The following is a 25298-nucleotide window of genomic DNA, read 5'->3' as shown; positions in this document are numbered from 1 at the left end:
AATTAGTAAATGCCACATAATTAAAAAATATTTCTTGCATAACAATTATTTTATATAATTTTAACATTTATTATTTTTTAAGTCAAAAAAAGGTTTAGAACAATTGTTACATAAAATGATAGGAAATTACTTTCTAAAGATCAAAATTACCTAAAAAATAATTTTGAAATCATTTTGTAACATTAAACATTTATGTAAAAAACTTAGATGAATAGATTGTTGCTATACTTTACAAACTTGTTTATTTTAAAGTTAAGGCTTCTTTATAATTTAAAAAAGAGAGAGAGAGACTGGATTCTTATCAGTTTTCAAGAAATTTAATGACTTTCTAAGCAAAACACAATTATTACTAGTTCTGTAATGAAACTATTCAAAACACATTTCGGTCTAACTTTAATTTATTTATCAAAAAGTTAACCAAATATTTCTTAACTCATTGAACTTCACAAACATAACAAACATAGAAGATAACAATAGTTTCTGAATTATGATGATGAGGAGACTTGTACAAAATAGTGCAATTAAATAAGTAGAGGTATCACTCGAGTCCATTTTCTTGAATGCTACAAAGGAAGGGGGAAAAAATCAATAAACCAAGAAAAATGTATTTAGTTTACTAAAAACATTTTAAACAATAAATAAACAAAATAATCTATTATAATTGCACAAGACAGATAAGAATCACTAGTCATTCATTATAAGAAGACAGAATAAATACTTAGGTAGGTCTTATAAACAGAGATATGAAGAGATTTGCCCCTCCCCCCACATATTACTACTTGCATAATTATGACACTTAAGGGTTAGGTTGGGTTGACTATATTACTGTTTCAAAACAAAACCTTCCATAATAAATGCATATACATGAAAATGTTTTTTCCCCCTGAGGACTGTCATATTTTAAAAAAATATGTTTATAAAAAAAATATTAAATACATATTTAATAAAGGAAGAAAACATCACCTCTCCAACTATTACTGATTTTCCATATGCAGAAAATATTTTTCCTAGTGGTTTCCCAAAGGCAATGTCTTTATATTTTAATTAGTGGAATTAAAAGAATTTTGTTCAGTACACAAGTAATTTAAACATATATATATATATACTGATCCTGTGCCAAGCATTCGGCGAAACAAATTGTATTTTGACGAAAGTATTAACAAACAATTTTTTCTACCACGAAGAAAATACACATTCCCCTTGATCATGAAAATTACGTCAAAATAAATTTTTATGAACAAATCCTGTATTTATTTTTTATTCAGTTAGAGTAATTTCTGTTAGATACGTTTCATAACCAATTAGAATTATATTAAGTTCAAGCAGTGAAAAATGTAAATTTTAATTAAAGTATCATTCTCTTTATTTTTGAATTAATTATAATAACTAAACAGATTTAATTTTCTGCAAATATGCTACAAAGTTTATTGATTAAAAAAAATGCTTAGAAGACTAATCTTTCCATAAAAACTACCATATTTGCAGCCAACATAAAATATGGGCACCTTTATGGTATGGTATATATAATACTGGTGTGCTCAAATTTTACGTAGATAAATCTACAATGCAAAGAACAAGTTCTTTCAAAATGCATCATTTCAAGTCTCAGCATTTATATTTATAACATTCAATTCTAAATGGAAATCAACCACTTTAGAAAATTAAATCTATTGTAATATAAGACACAAACCTCCTTTCTATCAATGATTGTGCTCTCTGTAACTGATTCAAAGCACCAGTTACTGTAATGGTTCGCTTTTTCGATCCTTCTGGACCCTCTTCAATCTTAATTATTGCTGCTGAATCTTTTCTTATTCTTCGTATTCGTTGTCCACCTTTACCAATTACAGCTCCTGCAACCTTTTTTAAAAATGTGTAAAATTTTTTTTTTTTTTTTGACAAACACAAACTTTCTGATCATATTAAAAAATAAATTACTGAAACTGAACTTACTTCATTAGATACTGTCATTGTTACTGAATATGTTCCATCACTGTTAGGTATGGGAACATTAAACATTTCTCCAGTATTCTAAGTATAAAATGCAGTAAGTATTGTGATTCTCATTAAGATATTATAACAAATACCAAAACTTTAAAGACACTCAAAATATTTTGAATATTTAAACTTAAGGGGAAAACTTTTGCGACCTAATATGGGGAAAAAATTCGTGTGGCGGATCTTTTAGTAAATAAAGTTCATTTATATTCCTATCAGTTGAATCCCAAGTTTTCATTGTAACCATACTTAACTCTAATAAAAGTATGAAAAGAATCTGAAAATATCATTGACTAAAAAAATATCAATTTAACAGGTAAAAAATTGATTTTTTAATGAGAAATGCTTGACTCAACAAGTTAAGACACTTAGAGAATAAAATAGAAATTTTAAATTGGGTGTTTATTTCCTTAAATATCAATGGAAACTAACATTACATTAATAGAAAAAAGAATGAAAGTTAACTTTTGTAGTTGAGCAAGATATGAAAACGAGACATTACAGTTTCTAAGATTAATTGTAGTCATGAAAATAAGGTTATAGGAGGACCCGAAGGAAAGTAAAGGTTTGACTAGTTTTTAAGTTTTTTCCCTCCAGAATTATGTTGAATTTATCTCACATCTCAAGTTTTCTTTTTTCTACTTCTTAACATACAACACAATTATTGTATAACAGTTCATTAATTTAAATATTCACAATTTGAGTGTCCTTAAAATCTTTACACACTTATTTTCTAAAATACAGTGACCCCATTGTTTTACTTCCTATTTTTAACTCAACCACAGTATTAAGTTCAAAAGTTAATATTTCTTAGGCATCTTTCATCCATAATTAACCTGCTAACTGCATATTAATTTTCACGACAACTGGATAGAGAAACAATAAAAAATTTATGCAGTTAAAATCAAAGAAAAAGCTTAAAATATTTCTAAAAATCACTTAGAAATATTCCAGATATGTAAATTTTTAAAGATCAGTACTTATTAACTACCATTTTGCCTTAATATATTAAAGAAGTAGCAGATATATTTTAAAAACTTACTTTTAATTCTTAGGTATTTTCTTAGTATGCACATTTGAGTAAAGAATGTTATTCTCTATAAGTGTATGAATAGTTTTTATTAAGTTGTCACTACAAATTTCTTAAAATAGTGTTTTTAATGCTTGAATAATAAAAGCAAAACATTCAGACTTCATAGAGTTAACATGAATATTACTATGTAAAAGAATATTACACTGCAAATTGCAACATTATCTATTTGTGATTGACAACAAAAAAAATCACTCAAAAAATTTATTACGTTAAATTATCAAACCTATACTTGTAGACAATTTCACACAGTTAATCTAACACCAGAAATTTTGAATAAAGGAGAAACTAACAAAATCCAGTATAAGTGGCAGCTATATCTATATTATTTTAATATTCAATTTAGTTACAAGTTTAAAAGAATATATATAGTGAGTTAAACAAAGTTTTCATAACTTTGATTGCTGAGCTATTTGGAAAGCCAAGTATTTGAATTTGTGTTGTACAGTACAGAACCCGTTATCCGGAAATCTGAAAACCAAAAAACCGGAACGAAATTCGATAAATTTTCCCGCCATTTTTCTTAAGAATTTTTTTTTTCCTCATAAGATTTCAGGATTTTTCTTTCTTTTTTGAAAGATGTTAACTTACCATCATTATGGAAATCATCATTAGTGTATTAATTCATTGTTTTATCTTCTTTTTAAGATTATTTCCAAATATTATTGTTTGTTTTTTTTTAGTTGAGTTTGACAATAAAAAAACGGCTTTTTGTAGCGATTCAGAAAACCGGAAAAATCAGTTATCCGGAATAGCGACGGTCCCGATCGTTCCGGATAATCGGTTCCCTACTGTATTTAAAAAGCCAAGGCTAAATATAATGCTGCACAAAAAGAAATTCAAAATTGGGATTTTTATAAATTTCGCACATTTTTTTTTATCAGTTTAAATTTTATTTTAGCATTGATAGTATTAGAAAAGAAAATAATCGTTAAGACATTTTCCCAAAAATCTTTCTTGAAGCACTTACATTATTTTTTCAATTGCATGGCAATATAAGAGCTGAAATGGACCCATCAGATGCGATCAAGTAATTGAAGTATATTATGAATGTAGTTATCCCTACAATTTAGTTATATGAATAATATTCGTTTAATTGGTCACTTTTCCTTTTTTTTTAAAATCAATTTTGTAAAATCTTTTATGACAGTCAGAATTTTTCTTTCTTAATTAAAATGCAAAGTTCTAAATAAGGTCATTTGTTTTCCAAATAATATATGGGAAGATAGTTATTAAGTATGCTTCTTAGATTTCTGCTAAGTCAAATTTTACAGCATGTTAATGAATTAAAATAATTTACAATATTAATAGCTAAAAATTTTGTAATAAAGGGTAAAAAAAAATTTACATTCTTTAACATAACTTCAATTTATTTTTTTATTTATTATAAATATGAAGACAAGAATTATAATAAACAATTAAAAGGTGAATTTTTGAACATTGATTACTAACATAGATTGTGCATAGATATTTGTCTCATTATCAACTTAATGATAAATCAAGAGAGACTGTCAGGTTTGTACTGCCTTATGTCTTAGTTTTTAATTTGAAAACATTGCAAAATGAAAACAAGTATCAGTCTCACCACTACACCCTAATAAAGTACATAGGTATAATACTATATTTAGTAGGCTAGTAATTGAGTGTTCCCCCACCCAAAAATAAAATTTTAAAACTCTTTACAATAAATTATAAGCATTTTAAACAAGCATATGATAAATGTTTCGTAAATGATGAAATGAATTTTATTCTTGTATTTCCTTGATATTGATTTGATGCCAGCACAAAATTTGGAAGGAAAAAAAAAGACTTTTGTGCTTAGTTGAAAATTTTTTACCATCCAGTAGAAAACAAGCCCTTTTGTCCCTTTTTTTTTTTTTTTTTAATTTTAAACAAAGGATAATGCACAAAAAAAATTTTATCACAAAATTTAACGTTGTTCAGAGGGAGAACTACACTTAAATTTAAACATGTCCTGCACATATTAAACACAAAAATATAATTTTTGAGAATAAATCTTATCAGTACAGTTCCTTAGAATTAATATATCTGAAAATTTTATCACCTACAACTCATTACCCTTTCCCTATAAAGAAAGATTAATTTTATTTGTATTGAAATTAGTTGAATTCTATAAGTTATTTCTATATATATAAATAAATACAGAGGTCTACAAATAATATTAAAGGCGCTTTAAATAAAATTTGGTAGTGTTTGGTCTATTCTCCATTTCACAGCACACTAACTCCTAGAAATTTATCAGACCCCTGTTAGTAAATATATATATATAGGATTTTATTGATTTTATTTTAGCAAGCATATTTATAGTATACTAAATCCTTAGTAAGTATTTTTTAACAAACAAAAATTTATATATATATATACCTATATTTATTAAATCAACTCTTCCCTGTCAACCTCTATTTCTTTGCACTTCTAAAAGTTTGAGATAAGGCAATATTTCAAGGAGAGAAATGTTAATGTAAATCTTCACAACACTATATTTTCAAGTCACACTTGAAACTAATTAAATTTAAGGAACCGAATTATACAATTTTTTTGTTTTGTTTCTTTAAATATATTTGCTGTTTGAAGACAGATTGCAACTGCTTGCGTGAAGATTCTTATCCCATAGCCAAAAAGTTTATGATACTTTAAGTACATTAGGTTTGTTACTAATTTAACATTTATTCTAGTCTACATTTTATCGAGAGAAAAAATTAACCATGAAATGCAAGCTTACTTACAGGGTTGCCACTCAAATCTGGAAAAAAAATCCCTGTGATTTCCCTGTACATATTATACACAATATACTAAGGGGAAACAACAATTACTGTGCTCTTGTGTGAGCTATATTAGGCTAACTATATTTATTAGTTTAATTGCTGGAAAAACAGCTGAACATACTTAAATAATGCTATAGTAAATAAAATAGTTTAGTTTTAGCTAAAATATCATGGTTAAATATCCCATAGATTACGTTGTGAGTGGTCGCGATTTTTTAAAAAACAAAAATAAGAAACAAATTCCCTGTAATTTCCCAGTTTGTAAAGAAAAAATCAAAATTCCCTGCATTTTGCCTGTTATTTTAGGCGATTTTTAAATTCCCTGTATTTTCCAGATTCTCCCTGTGGAGTGGCAACCCTGACTTAATATATTTTATTATGACAAAATTGCTCAATTAAAAAAAAAAATTGTTTTTGTAGTGACAAATAAAATTGTAATAAATATGGAATAAAAATGTTGAACTTATAATTTATTTCAAAACCAAATGTACATGAAATATGGTACCCATGGAGTCATAAGAAAGAAACAATATAAATTCATTTGAACTAAATCACAAGACTAAAAATTTAGCGTGATGTTAACAATCATGTCTTCTATACGAATGAAGACTGATATACAAAGTGAAGATGTTTCAATCCAATCGCCACAATATAAGATTCATTATAATACAAGTTTAGAGGGCTGACGTCAAAGAAATTGTCTTAAAATATGATATTATACACTGTAAAACACACAGTCGACATCATTGTAGACTAAATCTTTTCAAAGGAGATTAGATATTTGACATCTCATATAATTCTACCATCTACTTCTGGAATCTGGGGTTGGGGTTGCGGTTCCACTGCAAAGAAATTAACAAGATAAAATCAAATACAAGGGAATCCTGATTAACCGGATTGAAAATAGCAAAAAACTGAAAACTCAAATTTAATGATCTATGACTGCTAAAATAATAAACAAAATTAAAAGCGAAAAAACAAAATCTTTTAAATTTATAGTTTCTTATATCTCCTAAAGACGACTGTGCACAGAGAAAAGTTTAAGAAATATTTATAAAATTAAACTGATCAAAACTTGTGATTTTCATGGGTCTTTAACTCGTATGAAACTGTACGAGAAAGACAGTGGAATAAACAAGTTTTAAATTCTAAAATTTATAATTTGTTTCGGATACAAAATTCGTTTAAGATATTAAATTACAGATCATAAATTTTACAGAAACAATTTTTAATGTTATTTTAAAAAACTTCCAAATTAACTAAAATGATAAAGCTCAAGATATTAAATTTAAAAAAAAAAAAAACCCTAAAAGATTTAAACTAAAACTTCATTTAATGAAAATTCGATAGTAAAACAAATTATAAAATACCACCAATGTATACTAACATTGTACTTGCTCTAAACGCATTTTAGTAATTTGTTTACTTCCTGTTCAGACTGAATGGGTCCATATAAGCAATAAAAACAGAAACATAATGAAAGAGAATTAACAACCAATAAAAATTAAAAGAAATTAAGAACCTAACTAACTGCAAATGGAATTTTAAAAAAAACTCATTTCCATAAAATGAATGGGAAAAACATTAAGATCATCATTTAATGGATATTTTAAGTGAGAAACCATTAGAAGATTCAGCTCTTTACCATACAATCAACACTTCATTGGGGGAAAAATATAACATAACTAAATTAAAATCTGAGGAAGACGTCCTGTATGGCATTTTCTTCAAAATTATGATACTAATTATTTTCTTCGTTTGCTAAATAAGATGATGATAGGTAGAGATTCATAATATTGACTTTTTATAGCTATCCACCAATTGCTTTAAGCAACATTATATTTATTGTTAAAAAAATGAATATTTGCAAAATAATTTTTAAAGATAAACTAGAAACAGTAAATTTTAATTATAATTTTTCCCTTAAATTTTAAATAGAATTTTTCATTTAGATGAAACTTGGCACAAAACTTAATTGACCTGTGTTGCTCCTGATCAGTATTGAAATGCGATTGAATGAACTTAATATATGTACGTAAAATTTATTCATTGAAATAAATTATTTCTGTAATCTATTTATTACCATTTAACTCAAACTTTTATTTTAATCTGACGCAAAAGTTGAGAAAATAAATACTATTTGTGACTTTTTTAAATCATCTAATTTTATTCATTAGGTATACATTTATAAATAAATAATTTGATACAATATTCCGTTAAACACCGATCCTGATTACACAAATTTTTTCACTAATCAACTAATTCACACACACAAAAAAAAAAAAAAAAAAATTAACAAACACTCTTAATTGTAGCTTTAACAAAAAAGTTCTGTGTAGTAATTTCAAACAAAAAAGATTTCCTGCGCGTTTCAAGTAGTTAAAAAATACTACAAAAAATCATACACCACATAACATAAGTAAAGCTATACATTTTTATGAGGTTATGTGCAAATGAAGCTAACACAACTGAAGCAAAGACTTAACTCTGGTCAATCTAACAGTAACAAATTAACACTTTTAAATAAGCATAACGAAAACTAACTAAGATTAAGTAAATCAAAGAAATTTAAATATTTAAATCACATAACTAAAACAATAAGTGTCACCTTTTTACAAATAAAAGACTAAAAAGTTATTAAAAGTTATATTACAAATATTCCATAAAAAAAATTTCGTTCCATAAAACAAAGTCAATTAATTCATAATTTATCAATTAATAAATATAATTTATCAATTAATAAATGATCTATCTCTATCAGTGTTCTCCCTAAGCGTCTATAGAAGAGCGGCCTGCGACGCCACGCCTGCTCTTTTATCCCTATAAATGCGACGTTTTTGTAAAAATAAGCTGCCATCCCTTAAAAACAGATTTTTTATTCATATTCCATTTTTTTTAAAAAGTCATTAACTGTTTAAATAATTATTATATACTGGTAAAAATGTTAATAGTTCATAAAAATGTTTGTATTATAAATGTTCATAGGTTCTGATAAGTATTACAAATATTTACTTTGTTAGGATTATTTTCAACTGGTTAAATTTTTATAAGTTAATCTTTGGGGGGGGGGCAGAGGAAGATATATTAAATGCATATTTAAAAGCATATATTTTCCTAATTATCAGTTTAAATTAAAGAAAAACTTCTCATTGATTTCTTTTTTCTTTTTTTTTTTTTTGTGCAGAGAAACTGAAAAAAAATAAAGGCAGAGCAAGCCTTTATTTTTTTGCATACAAATTTCTCTCCTATTTAATAATGAGTAAGAACTACTCTTTCAAATATACACATAAAATAGTATAAGAGGGTAATTTAAAAAATTATGAGGCTCAAATTAAATTGCATAATATTACACATTTTTATCAATATTTATGGTGTTAAGTGAGAGCCTTTTCAAAACTCAAAATGCTCTTTTCTGTGCGGAAGCACCCTGCCCTTTTTTTAATCCTAAGAAGAACGCTATTTGATAAACAATTTGTGTGTCTATAGAATAGGTTTTCAAACAAAGATTAGCAAGTTGGCAATATAAGAAGTGAAAATTAGCAATGAAAGATTTTCAATTGCTGAGTTACTATAAGCATCTTTTTAGGTTAAAATGAAAACTACTAGGGGTAACTACAATTATAAAAAAATTATCTCATGTTCCATGAATAAATACCCTACTTGTATGAAATTGATAATTAAAACAATTTTTAAAACAAATTCATTACTAAGTATTGCAATATGCTTTCATATATTTTCAATTAATAATAATAATAACAACTTAATTTTTTAATTGATTTTGAAAATAAATTGAAATTTTTTGATATACTGTTTAATTTTCCCCAGGAGATTTTATCAACACATAAAAATAATGATAATTGCATAATGACAACTAAGTTGAAAAATAAAGCTAATTGGACCAATTATAAATAAGGTAGGAAAAATAGAGCTAACTGGACAAACCACGAATATGGTAGAAGCTAACTCAAGAGCAGGGGTTTCCAATTTACATGAGGCCGGGGGCCGCAATTAAAAACACCAGTCAAATGGCAGGCCGCAACTTTATCAAAATTTTATATAGGACTCTTTTATGTTTAAAGGAACATTAAATACTACAGCCAGATTTTTATCAAGTTGTACAAAACAAAAGTATTGAATTACAAATAATAATAAATATTTTTTTTAATGCAAAACCTGCAAAATAAATTTCTTTGCACGGTTGGTATGTTAAATTTCACAGAAACGAAGAAATTAGGGGGGGTTTTTAACGAAAGAAAAGTATTTTAAAACCCATAGATTTCCGCACGAAAATTGCCCGCAAAAAAAAAAAAACGTCTAGGGCCGCCAGTTAGAAATCACTGCTTTAGAGGGTATAAAAAATTCTTAGGATTATTTTCTGTTGTAAATAGGATGCCGGACAGAAACACGTTGATGTAGATGTAAATGAATAGTGTAAGTAATTTCCTGCATCTTAAAGCCTGATTTTCATTTTTCTTTTTAGATATTGTTAACAACTTCAAACACTGTATCTAGAAAGGTCACTTTAACTCAGCTATAACCAAAATCTATAGCTATGAATTTAATTTCTTAAAAATTGCATGGCTTGAGATTGATTTATGATGAATTCAGTGGAAAAAATTGTAGCAAGTGTAAAAAAAAGTTAAAAGTTTAAAAGTATACGAGATTCAAAAAAAAAAAAAAAACAAATGTTATAAAAAAGATCTATTGTTCAGAAAAAAAAAACAATTTAAACATGTTAAAAACAAGTATTTTAAACTAAATATTTTAAAATAAAAAAAAACCTGGTCACCTTACTTTCAAAATAAAAAGCTTTCAACAATAACTATTAGTAACAAAACTGAGAGGGTCACTGCATCTTAAATAACAATAACTTACTTTAATTAACAATAACTTACTTTAATTAACAATAACTTACTTGGGAAGCTGTGTTGTATCCGCCCTGTTGCTTAGGCTGTCCCCGTGCAGGACCTCCCATATACCTATTAGCAGCTCCTGCAGCTCCAGGACCACCATTTCCTTGATATCCTCCCATGCCACTATTCATCATTGGATTTCGAGGACCACCCATCCCAGGTCCCATAGATTTTTCAGCTGATCCTTGAGCCATGTAACCAGACTGCCCATTAGCAGATCCCATCATACGACCACTGAAACAGCACAGAATTCATTTATGAGGAGCCAAAAATAAATCCTATCAAAATTAATATCAAGAAAAAAATTACCACTTAAATACCTTTTATGAAAACAAAGTTGAACTTTATATAAGTATTTTTCTTTTCTTTTTTAATGTCATTGCCAACTGTTTAGAATTTCAACCATTTCAATAGAACTAGAGCAAAAACCATATAGAGGACATGCTTACTACCGCAGGTACGCAGCCCCTCTTACACATAACCTTTCTTGACCCACAAAATGCTCTATAGTGAATGCAGGCACTCATTGCAATAAACTTTTTTTTTTAATATTTTGTAAGACAAAAAAATCTTTCCAATCAACTAGTGATTACTGGATATTGGGGATTTTTAAAAACCATGAACTGAAATTAAATAAATACTTTTTTGGGCTATTACTTTCCAAAATAAAACTTAATTTTTAAGGATTTCTAAGGACTATGGATATAAAAAAAAGTCAAAATTATATAAAAATTAAAAAATAAATAAATAAAATTTTGAAAATTTCTGCTAATTACATGTTAAAAATAGGATTTAATCAAAAAATTTCCTGTTAGTTGCAGATTTAATAAAATTTTTCAACTAAATTATTATATATTTACAAGGACAAATATTGACATCTTCAGCAAATTTTCTGTGCTTAAATTTGCAGCATTATTTCTTTTAATGAACCCTATTTTTTAAAAAAATATGGAATGCTCAACAGTCAATCAAAATAAATAGGTTAGAAGCATTTAACTTATAATATTGCTTTTTTCTTAAAAATAATTAAGATAGATCTCATTACTTTAATTTATAATTTATTTTATAACTGAAAAAACTTACTCACCTACTACCATAGCTACTGCCACTGTCAGTAACCCAGCCACCTAAATTTCCACCGGTATTAGATCCTTGATTCCAACGGTTTCCTCCACCCTGGCTTTGATTCATCATACCACGTCCTCCCCCTCGGCCAGAATAACTGTTTCCTCCACCAAATCCACCACGGCTACGGTTGGATCCACTGTCAGGACCCCCAAAACTAAAATTATCTACTACTTCATCACGCCAGGCTGGAGGTGGTGGTCTATTAAAATTTGAACTCCTAAAAATAAAAAATATTTTAGCACATGACAGCAACAGAATACAAAATGTTAGTCTAAATTTTTTGTCCAATTTTGAGACTAATAACGCAACAGAGTACTTTAAGGTCTGTAGATGGCAACAGAAACGAAAAAAATTTGAAGAAAAAAAATCATATATAATATATATTTTACAGTGATTTTTAGGCAAAAGTCACCAATAACATTTCAAAAAACAAATCTTAAGTTAAATTTTCAAAGAGTTTCTTGAATATATTGGTATTCAAAGGTTGAAAGTTTGACAAAGACAGATAAATAATTTTGACATCCCTACTTGTGAAGTAAAGGTACTAATACAAACCTTCCTCCTCTGAAAGAACCACGCCCTCCACGTCCTTTTGAACCAGAATCTTCATAACCACCATAATCATTACAAAACATGGGATTGAAATGATGAGGATCATATTGCTTGTTAGGTCCCTTGATAGGAGCCTAAGAGAAGGAAAATCTTGTTGTACAATCAACATGAAAAGTTCAAGAGGAAAGGAAGAATAGCAAAAAATACTTACCGAGCTGATTATATGGCATATTTCTTTTACACAATTGACAACCACATTTGGATACCCTGAGATCTGCACTATTCTTTCAGTTGAATTTGGACAACAATTAGTAAAAATTTTTATCTGAGAACCAGTTTTCTACAACCAAAATAGATAAAATTAACACTATAACTACTAACTTTACATACACCTTTATTTTAGTTTTAACTACTAGAAGTTTAACATGTAGCGAGTTACATAATTTTAAACATTTTATTATACAGAAGAGCACATAAATGTTTTTTACCACAGAGATAAAGTTAAGGTACATTATGTTGATTTTTTTCATTCATAATTATATTTTTTTAAGATATCCTGGAATATTAATTTGACATCAAAGAGAAATTTTGTTTAAATTTAGATAGAACTAAGAACCCCTAAGACATTTCGGCATTTTTATAGAGCTAGTTATAGATACTATTCTTTGCTAAGCAAGGTTTCAGTAATAAAAAAAAATTTGAGTCAGAATTTGCTACATCAGAACAAGTGGTGTTAGAGGTGTCATCAGGAACAAGGATGAGACACAATCCACAATTACCTATTAGGAAATTTTCAAAAAAAAATATGTACCTTTTATGCGACACCTATGCTCATTGGATTTATCACTGTTCAACTTTTTTGTAAGGGTTTGTTAAAGACTCAGCTTTACTCTCTTTGTAGCAGTAGAGCCACAGGAAAAGATCACAAACACTGTCAAAATTTTTGATAGTACAGTACAGAACCCGTTATCCGGAAATCAGAAAACCGGAATACCAAAAAACCGGAACGAAATCCGATGAATTTTCCCACCATTTTTTTAAAAAAAAAAATTTTTCCTCATAAGATTTTACAATTTTTTTTTCTTTTTTGAAAGATGTTTACCATACCATCATTTTAGAAATAATCATTACTGTATTATTTCATCGTTTTTTCTTCTTTTTAAGATTATTTCCTAATATTTTTTTTTAGTTGGGTTTATAACAATAAAAAAAAAAAACGGCTTTTTGTAGTGATTCAGAAAACAGGAAAAATCTGTTATCCGGAATAGCGATGGTCCCGATCGTTCCGGATAATCGGTTCCCTACTGTACTATGAAGATTTGTCTGGCAGATAATGGAGTTTTGTTTATGTAAGGATTTATATAGTATACTTTATAAGGGCTGTAAAAAAAAAACATTTTTTTGTATTTAGGGCAACGTTCTTATATTGCTGTTTTATCTTTGCTAGTTACTAGCTTTGCTATTTAAGCCAGGCGATATGAAACATCTTTGTCTCTTTAGATTTCATAAAAATAGAAAGTTGAAGAAAAATGATCTAAAAAAGAAATTTGGCAGTGCATCTCTCAAATCTTCTACTTTCATATGCGGTTGTTGCAGCTTCAGAAACAATAGCAAAACCACCTTACTCCTAGCGAATGTTAGCATATTGTTTACTTTGTACATATTGTTTTCTTTTATTTGTACTATTTTTTTGCTGTAATTTTAGTTTAATCTGAGCACATTGGAAATAAATAAAAAAATCAATATAAACAAGCATGCCTTTGAAACTAAGAAATAAGATTACTTCAAGCCCATATACTTAAAGCTTTACTAAAAATTAATTGGAACAGAAAAATAATACACACAAAACATTGTTTCAAAAATGTACCTCTCTTAATTCTTTAATTCTAGATCCACCTTTGCCAATCAAGCACCCAGCATGACTTTGATGCAACAACATACGCAACTCACAATCGAATTCCATAGAACGGTTATGAGCATACTGGAAAAATTAATTTTCATTTAAAACAAAGTTTTCAAAAAATATAACGTATTAAAAATAAGTTCATGAGATAAAAAATACTCACATCTTCCAGTTTAGGCAATACATCAAGTAAAATGTCTCCTAATGTTTCAATATCAGCAACAATAGCCAATATCCTAGATTAAAACAAAAAATAGAAATTTTATGTTTGTCACAAACGTAACGAAATAACTAATATTCCAATTACTATTTTCAACAGACCTATGTTATACCTGCCAACTTTTGCCTTTCTAACAATATTTTTCCAAGAGTTATCCAATTAAGATTTGAAAAATAGATTGTTAACAGAAATATTTTTATATTTTGCCAGAACCTTCATATGATAGACACCTATGTTGCCATTCATTTATGAATCGATTCAATTTATTCAATAATAATGTTGGTTAAAGTCATTCTGAATAAAATTTAAAAATTTAGGAAACAAAAGAAAAATATCACTTAAAATAAAGACAGTTTCCTGGAAAATTGACAGCTATGTTACAACTTTACAGTACAACTAAGTTTATTTACTGTTTATAATTTCTTTTGTTTTAAATTTTTTTCAGGTTAGGTGATTTCTTTAGGAAAAAACTAAAAAGAAAATGTTTAAAATTCCTAAAAGCTCTAATAATTCAAGAGAAATATCTGAAAAATACTAAATATTGAATCTTATTTTGTACTATAATGGATTACACCTTTTCCTAAATTTATTTTCCAATTTTTTTAAAAAAATATTATAAATTTGTGAATGTTTTTAAAGACATAAGTTTTTTTCCTTCTCTTTTGGGAAATCGACATCTTTTTTCCCTTGCTTTCTCTATATTTTTAACATATATATTTATATATTTTAATAAATTAAACTACAAAAAAAAAAATTTATTTTTAAATAAATGTAAATAATTAAAAGTAATTAATTTTCTACAAATATGTTATTAAATTTACTGATATAAAATTTTAGTGCTTAAAACAATGTTTACATAAAAAAATAATTATATTTGCAGCTAACATGACTAAATATGGGTGCAGTCCTTCGCTAATCTACCTGCTGTGCAAGTGGCCCTTCACTCAAATAGGTTGTGCACCCCTATTTCATTCCATGTCTTTTCTAAGTAATATCAGTCACATTCTATATTTTTATTCTAAATAAAACATTTAGAAATTGCATCAATCACCGCAGAATTAGCCCATATACATCAGAGTGATTTATTATCCAAAACCCATATGGACCAGGGATGTTGGAAACAATCATCAATATGAAATTAGAAATTGGCAGTCATTATAAAGGGAAGTAGTGCAGTTATTTTGTATATCACATCTATCGTGCCACCACAAATGAACAAGAAAGTTTGCCTTTTTAATGCTACATCATTAAGTGGTCCGACATTTGATGACATCTATTATGTCAGCAAATGTCTGTTATAGTAGTTTTATATTTCATGAATTCCATAAAAAAAATATTATGTACGTGATTTTCAATTATGGCACATAGTAATAATAGCACAATAATTATGAATAAAACTAAGCTATTCATACCTATGCTAGTTACAAATTATACAGCACAATTGTATTCACTCTTCTTACAGATGAATCATTACCAATCAACAATCACTTTTAATGTTCAAAAAAATTTACATAAACACCCTTCTTGAATATACTTTGTTCTAAATCAAAGTGCCAAATAACTGAATGTTTTAAAAAATTTGAAGTCTGAACAAATGTCATAACATGCTATTTCACATGTCAAAGCTCATTTAGTCCACATTTAAAATACCACATCAATAAAGATAAAGACAAGATATTGCTTACTTGTTAAAATTAATTGTTAGAAGTATTGTTTAATTTTTCAGTTATAAATTAAAGAAATCAATATTAGAAGGGTTTTCTTTTTTAATTTGATTTTTAATGAAAGTTACTAACTTAAGATTTTTATATTCAAAACATTGTATCGACCCAATTACCAGATTCACATAAGCGTAAAAAGCAACAGTTATGAACATTTATGCCTGATAAAATTTATTTCAGTTTTACTTTCATAGTATATATATATATATCTAATATTTCATAATGTAAAATCTACTCATTAAATTTTTTTTACTCTGTTCTTAACTTTTTATATTACTTATTTTTTTTCTTCTTTAATACATTTTAAAATCAATTATAAACAAAATCTATTTCTCTACAATACTTATTAGTTTTTAGAAAAAATCTAAAATTTTCAAAAATGTTCAATAATAAATAACTTATCTTTTAAAAGTGCCTCAAATATTTATTTTTTATTTTAGTGAGCTACAAAACTTGAAGAATACTTTATAATTTGGAATTTAAATACATATGACCTGTTCAATTTGCTTTCTAATGTCAAATCATTTGATTAGTCAAAAATGTAAGAATTTATGTATCTTACATTTCAAAAAATGTTTCAATGAAAGTAATAAAAATAATTTTAGAATGTAAGAAAAAATGTTTAAATGTTAATTTTATCATGGGTTGCCTCAGGTTTTATTATCTTAGACCCATTAATGTGAAAAGTAGAAATTTTTGTGAAAATTTCTTAAAGCATCCAGTTTTAGCAATTACTACATTTTATGTTTAATATCAATATTTCAAAAAAAAAGGGGGGATAAGCAGTAATTTGATAAAGTAAAAGGTTTACATTTCTTACAATGCCTTTGTCTTTATAAATGGTTATTAGTTGGAGTAATTAGTTGTTTACAAGATAGCACATACTTACATCAAAATTTTTTTGACAAAAGTAAAGTGAACATTGTAGGAAAAAGCTCTTCTGCTAACTCTTAACCTTTCACTCGTTCTATTATTTTGTTTGATGAATTGAAATCAAAAACTATAACTATCCTAACATAAGCTTTAACATGTCATGGAATAGAAATCAAAAACTACAACTATCCTAACACAAGCTTTAACATGTCATGGAATAGAAATCAAACTGCAAAGATCCACACAAATACAAAATCTGTTCGTTAAAAATCGAGTGAGCATGATTTGCGACACTTAACTTTTTAATTTGCTTTTTTTCTGATGTTTAACCACAGGTTCAGTTCAAGCCGAAATTTATTAAGTTCCAAGAATCCACCAAGTGTGATCAATTTTATAAAGCGAAACCTTGCGAAGAAGCAGTCTTTATGAAAAGGGAGTGTTTTTACAAATTCAAATTTTGTGAAGGGGGCATTTTTTAAAATTTGAACTTTGTTAAGGGGTCACAAAATGGCCTGAATTTAAGCTGGGGTTGATTTTTTTTTTATTTTTCAACTTTTTTTCTCCTTAATTTCTTTAATTTTCAATGATTTTGGTGAGATGAAAAAAAGGAGTAAAACCAAGGATAAGATATTCTATGTTGTAACCATTCTCTTGTTAGGACCCCATGTTTTCCTGATTATAATTATTCCCCATACAGGGTTGCCAGAAAAAAAATGAACAAAATAGTTGCTTTTAGTAGCCAAAATGCATGAAAATAGTTGCCTAAATACGAACAAAAATATGACTAAAATTTCATTAAATGACTTGTCATATACCATGATTCATTTAGTCAAGTTGGTGGCCAATATAATTTTTATATAAACGTTAGTGATCTAGCACAAAATTTTTGTATCAAAAAAATTTGTATATTTGCAGAAAATTATATACTTTTAATTACTAGAACTTATTGAAAAAACACTTTCATTAAAAAAAGAACATACTTTTTTCTAAAACAAATTTCCCTTTTGTCAATAATTGACTTAGCAAATATATATATATATAAACAATATATATATATATATATATATATATATATATATAGCAAATATATATATATATATATATATATATATAAACTGTGAAATGGTGATTACTCAAATTCAAAATTCACCCATCGTAATAAATTTGTTTTTTGTTTAGTTTTTTAAAGCTAGCAGAATTTTGTAGCAATAACCGTTGAAAAGATGATTGAGAAACAAAATAGACTTGTAATGGAATCTGTGCAAATTGAGCAAATTAAGAAAGTGATGACTGAAATTTGCAATTCAAAATGTTTATTTTTTAAACAAAAAAAAAAAAAAAAAAAAAAAATGAATGTTTAGAATCTCCTGTGGGCCACAGGTTTTCAACCAAATTTATGCTAGAAAAACATTGCCGGTAGTACAGAAAAGTCTCCCAATACTCTCTTTGCCAGAAAATAGTTCTTTGGCTTTTTCTTTTTTAGCCTTCTCAGGCAGAAAAAAAAAAAATTTGCCATAGTCACCTCATGCTGAAAATAGTTGCATTTTAGTCGCCTGTGGCAACCCTGCCCACATTAATAAGGACAAAAATAGGAATTCGTAAAAAAGAGAATTCCACTTAAGAAAATGAATTTAAGATTTCATAATTTCTAAAATTACTTGTATTAATTAGTACATTTGAGGCCTAACCATTGAATGACAATGATTGCATATAAGAACATGAAAATCTGATAAGTTACTCATGTATTCTGGTTTTTCTGCACACCTTTCATTGATTCCCTATAATTACAAAAAGTTATATACAAAGCAAAAATATTTTTTAATTTTTATTATCTCACACATTCTTTTCACTTTATCAACATTAGACATTTCAAATTAATGTAGCATAATAAAATAGCTTTTTTTTCAAACAAATTTTATTCCAACAAAAAAAAAAAATCGATATTATGAAAAAATACCTTGAATGACAATTGAACCATAGCTTTAAGAAAACATTAGCGATATTAAAGTATATCGAAAAAATCAGATGTGTTAAAAGTAAATGTGGAAACCTGAAAATTAATCTCATAATAATGAATATATTGCTTTAAGAAATGATAAACTAAAGGAGTATGTAAAAAGATGTTTTTAACTCCAGCTTCAAATAAGGTTGCACCTTGTTTATGTTAATGCATATTTTAAAATAAATGCATTTAAATATGTATTTCATTATAAAAAAGTAAAGGCGTACAAAACAGGCCAGGTGGAACAAAAATACAATAATTTGCCTTATAATTCTTTGTTGCTTCATTTTCTTTAGAGAAATTTTTTAGCTCATAACAGTTATTTCAAATAAAAAATTAAGACATATCTTAGTTAAATTTCTCCACTGTATTTAAACTTTTAATTACCGAAAAAAATAATTATTTTAATTCAAGACAAATTATTTCTAAACTTGTTTGTATAACCTATAATTGCAAAAATGTCTTGTATTACGACTTAAACAAAAAAAAAATCTTTTTATTCTTTTAAAAGCAAGACCTTGTGCAAAGAAATTTTTTTTTTTTACAAAGCAAAGCATGAAATAACTGTCGCTAAATATCAGATTTTGAAAATCATAAAAGTATAGAAAAGTAAAAATGTAAAAGGGGCAAAGTCACAAGAGCATACCGTTCTGGGCCAGGGCAGTCGGGAACTGTAACACTTGCTGAGAACTTCAGGGGTGAGGGACCCATTTCCGCAAGGGCATTCAAAATTGTGGAGAATACAGAACATGATTAGTCATGTTCGAAATGCAGATATCCATATAAGATCAGAATTCCATATTTTTAGGTGGCAATAAATTTTCAAGTAAGATAAAATGTCATCAGCACAGGCAGGGCAAAGGGTGAACCATGTTGAGGACAGGGCATATAAGGGAAAGAAAGGTTAATTCATTAGCCCAAATAATTCACAGGAAAAACATATCTAGAATTAATCTATACAGCATAATGAGTGACAAATATTGAGGTAATTAGCAATATTTTTTATTACTAAATTTCCTAAAGAAATAAGCCCACATGGACAAACTTATGTTTTCAAATCTGTAAACTAAGCAAATATATTATATTAGTCCATCAAAAAGCTGTACAGATTTATAAAAAATATTTAATGCCCCCAAACAAAAGTTATAAAAAATTGATAAGTGAAAATCTAACAATTTGTTCATATTATACTCAACAGTTGACAATTATGGTATTATGCTAATTTTTTATAAAATTTACAAACGATTTGTACTATCTTACTTTAAAATTTCAAATATTGAGCAATAATTCAAAGTAGCTCCCAAACGGTTCAAAATAAAATAAGATCTTGAACTACCTTATCATTTATAACTGAACTTTAAAAGATATAGAAATAGTACGTACTTTTAACAAATATATATATATATATATATATTCTATGTATATATATATATTCTATTCTATGCATAATTCATATATATATATATATATATATATATATATATATATATATATATATATATGAATTATGCATAGAATAATTTTCTCAAAATGCTCATTTTATTTTATTTATTCAAAAATCCCTCTATCAAATTATTTAGAATTAGTAATTTTGAAGTGCCTTTTCAACTACAACTTTTTGTTAAGAACTATCGTTGGTTTAAAATAAAATATTCTATGACTATAATGCCAAAAAAAAAAATTTTTTTTTGATGGAATTTAACCAAAAGTTAGTATCCTTTATTCTTTGAAACATAGCTTCCATCATTATAAAATTTAAGTACCATTTAAATTTGGGCTATAAAAAAAAAGTATATAAACTTATGCCTCTTAAAAATTACAGATATACATTAAAACAATTATTAAAAGAAATCTGTTATTTATATCATTATTCAGTTTTATTTCCAAATTTCTACACCAAAGGCCTTTGAGTTTACATAAACTATTAAATTTTTTTAAAAAATATGAACAATAAAATTAATAAAACTTTTTACTTAAATTATTTTAAAAAAATAGTGTTTTTTCTTTAACTCTCTTGTAATAATAAATGTATATTTAAGATTTTGTTTTAAAATAACTCTTCCAAGTAATGTAAATTTTATAGTATCTACTTTTTAAAAAAAAAAAAAATTATGGGTGTTACAAGCCACCATTGAAGTTTACAGGCCTATTATAACCATGTGATAAGTGTTTCCAGTAATATAAGATCTCAGAATGGCCCGACAAGGTAAAATTCATATAATTCACTGTGCCTGAATTTTTAAACTTTTTGAATCATAAGTCACTTCTGACAGGTACTTAATTTTTAATGTATTATTCTAACTACATTTTAATGTGAAATAGATTCCAATATTAAAGAAATAATCTGAAAAATAATAAAGTATTTAAACAGGGATTTTTCAGATAAACAAATCTTAACTATCAACTATTATGATACATTAACCAATCTAATTTTACTCACATCAGTCCTTAACCTATTTATGTTTGAACCACTTTTTCCAATAATTGCACCAGCATTCTAAAATAAAAATAAACGCTTGTTTCAATTAATAGAATTGAAAACAGTTTCTTCACATTAAGCAGAACACTAATTAAGCAAAAATGAAAGAACATTCATTCAGGCATTTCAAATCCATTAAGAATTGAACAGTTTAGTGCAACTTGGCACACACTAAAATATTACAATGATGGCTATCTAAATTACATGTGGAGCTTTTTCATAACAAAAAGCGGGAATTTAAGAAAACTTGATATAGTAACAGTTGCACAATGGGTGAAAGAATCATGTATAAGCTTATATACATATATTTTTTGAAATTGTAACTAGTTTTTTTTCTTTCTTAATGTTACATCGGGTGTAAAGACCAACTATTCCGATAACAGGAATTGGCGAATTTTACAGAGAACCTAATCTTGATAAAGGATTTCAATTTTTCTCATTTATGTATTGTCAACCTAGTCATCAACTTAAATTCAGGTAAGCTAGAAGAAAAAATAGTATTCCTTTCAAATTGTCATTTCAATGTGTTTCTTTTTTTTTTTTAATTTTTATATTTAAACCAGGGTTGGCAGGTTTTTGACATGTGACAGTTTTTGACAGTTTAAACCATGGTTTAAACCGTCACGTCAAAAACCTCACTGTCAAAAATGTCAAAAACCTATATTCATATGTGAAATTTAATTAATACATAAAATTTATATATTTTTTAAAGGATAGTGTTTCTAAATATGTTCTAGAAAAAATAAATTTAAAATTTTGAAGAAACACTTATATTTTGAATAGTAACCAAAATCTTGTACTTTTGAAAACTCCTATCTTTTGTAATATTATGTATTCATTTTCATGTGTTATTGAAAATCTGCAGTGATATTATTAAAAAATTTATTTATAACCAAATTTAGTGTATAGTATAGATTATACTAAAAATTAGACATTTTTAAAGATAAACAATAGCAGTTTTGTACATTAGACATCTTCTTTTAAAGAAAAGTCTTTTTAATATTCTTTTAAATCTTCTTAATAATCTTTTTAACATAAGACAATACAAATTTAAGTGCTTTCTGTTAAATACACAGAGTAGTTAGTGTCGATTTACAGTATATTCAGCCTATTCATTTACTATGCTGAAAATTTAGTTTATCCAAATACTTGTGAATTTCATTTTGCTGAATATGATATAGCTTTGTTGAATATCTAAATATTCAGCTGTTGAATAATTACTTCTTGCTTTCAAGATATGCATTATTTGTATTCTTAATACAAGTGGAGGAAAAAAAAATTAAGAGATAAAAATAGTTTTAAAATGATAAGTGTAATAATTGTAAATAAATATAATAAACAATATGAATTATATTTATCATTATTCATAAAAATAACTACTTTTAAATTCAAATTAACATACTGGATAATAAAGATATTCGGTATAACATTAAAAAAAAATTTTATACACTTGTATCTTATATCAAGTTTGTATTTATACAACATAACTTGTAAGTTCCTTATAAATATTAGTTATATGTTCCTTATATGTCAAAAATGTATAGTAATAAACTTTTAATTTTCTTAAGTATCAAAAAGAAAAAAAAAATTTTTAAATATAAATATTTAAACAATTTTTGTGCAAAAATTTTTCTGAACATGCATTTGAATATAAATTTCTGAGATTTTAAATCTGTTATTTTACCTTAATTTTAATTAAACAATATTTTAAAACCTGCTGATTACCTATAGTATAATTAAATTTTAATATAATGCATGGCAACTGTTGGTAGTTTTGAAGTTTATATATTTTCTTGGCAAACTTCAGTTTTTGACATTTTTGACGGGTTTTTGACGGTTTAAACCAGTATTATACCCTTGTCATGTCAAAAACCACTTTTTGACGTCAAAAACCCAACCCTGATTTAAACATTTCATTTTCAACTACTACGAACTCCCAATAATCCGGTAGCAGATCATCAGAACTTTTTTTTTAATGAACAGCATAACATTTAAAATTCGAAATAAATAAATTCATACACATAGAACTACTTTAAGAGTTTAGAGAACAAATGCTAGTTAAAATTTATTTTCATAGTCCAGGCATTCACAATTGATCAAATTATGATTCAATATTTAAACATTGCAGCTTAAAGTGCAATGCCCAGGTAAAAGTCACCCTGTCAGATATTAAGCACTATTGGTAGAAAAGTTCATAGCCTATTGGAGAATATTAACGCTCTATGATACAAATAACTTAAAAATTTTGAATATAAATAACTAAACTAGAGGAATTAACAATTGAAGCAAGTAATAGTGTAGAAAATAAGTATTAATAAATAAATGAACAAGGAAATCTTTTGGAAAACTTTTTAAGAAAACTTTCAAATTAGGTAAATTTTAATGAAAGTTGGAAAAAAATTTTACCTTCTGAAATTATACAAGCTTTACAGTATTCAAAATAGTATAAACAATATAACTATCTGACAATTGATTAAAAACAAGAACTACGAATACACTTACTTTACTTTGTACTAAAAATCGAACGTCAACTGCACGACCACCGCTCCTAGGACGTTTAGGTGGACCTTCACTATCACCCATGTCTTGAGATGCTTCACGCTTAATTGATGTTTTGTAAGGACCTACTAAGACAAAGAATCAATTAAGAAAAGAACCAAATACTATAAAACACACTTTAAAGAAAAATTCAGTTACTCACCAATATCAGTCATCCTAATAAAAATAAAATTCTAATGGAATGGGAAAGGTAAAAAAAAAGTGACACAGTAAATCTTCACCTGAAAAAAATAATTCAAATATTAATATGTTTGGAGAATATAAAATCTATGTTAAAAGAACATTAAATCCAATCTTTAAACATTTTAATAATGATAATTAAAATGTGAAGGCATGCAAAAAAAGTGATTTATAAAGCTGACTATATATTCAGTAAATGAGATTTTTAAAAAAAATTTTAAACAGTAATCAAAATTTTTTATAAATAAGATTAATTCGACATATAAATTTAAAAGAGACATTTTTAGGTAGGTACTTCGAGGAAAGAATCTAAGATATGCTTATATTTCATTTTGTGTACCAAAAGCTTTTTTTACAAAACTAAACCTGCAAACTAAGATTGTTACGTACGAGGTAAATTAAAAAAGTGGTCTTAAGAGAAACTATAATCAAGAACTCAAATCGCCATTTTCAAAATGTCGGCACAGCTGGAAGCTACAAAATGTTCATTAATTAATTATACTGTTTATATTTTAAAGTATCTACTCATACTTACTAAAAAATATATTCAAACATTAAATAACATTAGAAAATTAAAGCATTCGGAACAGTTTGTAGTTCACTTAGGAAATCGTGAAAAAGAACACCGATAATATGCTACATCAAGAAAACATAAAAATACTTCTCATAAAAGCAAGATATTTACAAGTAGGTACTTACTTAAATCTTATCAAATAAGATATACTCAGTTTTATTTCTACTTTACAACTAAAGCCTAAAAAATTCAACAGTAAATTTTCCGGCGTTTATCTTTATAATTGTCTGTGAAATGCAAAGAATAATAAAAAAATAATTTATGATTAGATTGAACTTCGATTACGATTCCCATATCACAAAAAAAGAAAGGTCCTATTC

At 26.5% G+C, this 25298-nt stretch overlaps 1 protein-coding gene across 12 annotated transcripts; it reads right to left on the bottom strand.

The window, feature by feature from the left end:
- Positions 1-380: 380 nt before the first annotated feature.
- Positions 381-25298, bottom strand: LOC107455391 (heterogeneous nuclear ribonucleoprotein K). 12 transcript variants are annotated; one of them, XM_043047352.3, is made up of 14 exons: positions 25104-25298; positions 24367-24445; positions 24168-24289; positions 21627-21683; positions 19833-19876; positions 14534-14606; positions 14335-14448; positions 12679-12807; positions 12471-12601; positions 11875-12132; positions 10790-11021; positions 1954-2031; positions 1691-1860; positions 381-563 (listed from the first exon to the last, which is right to left on the bottom strand). In XM_043047352.3, exons 2-14 carry the CDS (start codon positions 24377-24379, stop codon positions 539-541), a joined length of 1446 nt encoding a protein of 481 aa, XP_042903286.1. In that variant the 5' UTR covers positions 24380-24445; positions 25104-25298; the 3' UTR covers positions 381-538. The 12 variants fall into 12 exon arrangements, with proteins under 12 accessions (XP_042903286.1, XP_042903285.1, XP_071034703.1 ...); XM_043047351.3 differs by having other exon boundaries at positions 24168-24292; positions 25104-25250; XM_071178602.2 differs by having other exon boundaries at positions 24168-24292; positions 24940-25216.

The sequence above is a fragment of the Parasteatoda tepidariorum genome, chromosome 6 (genome assembly GCF_982258835.1).
Source record: "Parasteatoda tepidariorum strain Cologne lab strain chromosome 6, Ptep-v5.0, whole genome shotgun sequence".
NCBI lineage: Eukaryota > Metazoa > Arthropoda > Arachnida > Araneae > Theridiidae > Parasteatoda > Parasteatoda tepidariorum.
Note: the sequence above shows the minus strand (reverse complement) of the source record. Positions and strands in the feature narration are given on the sequence as shown.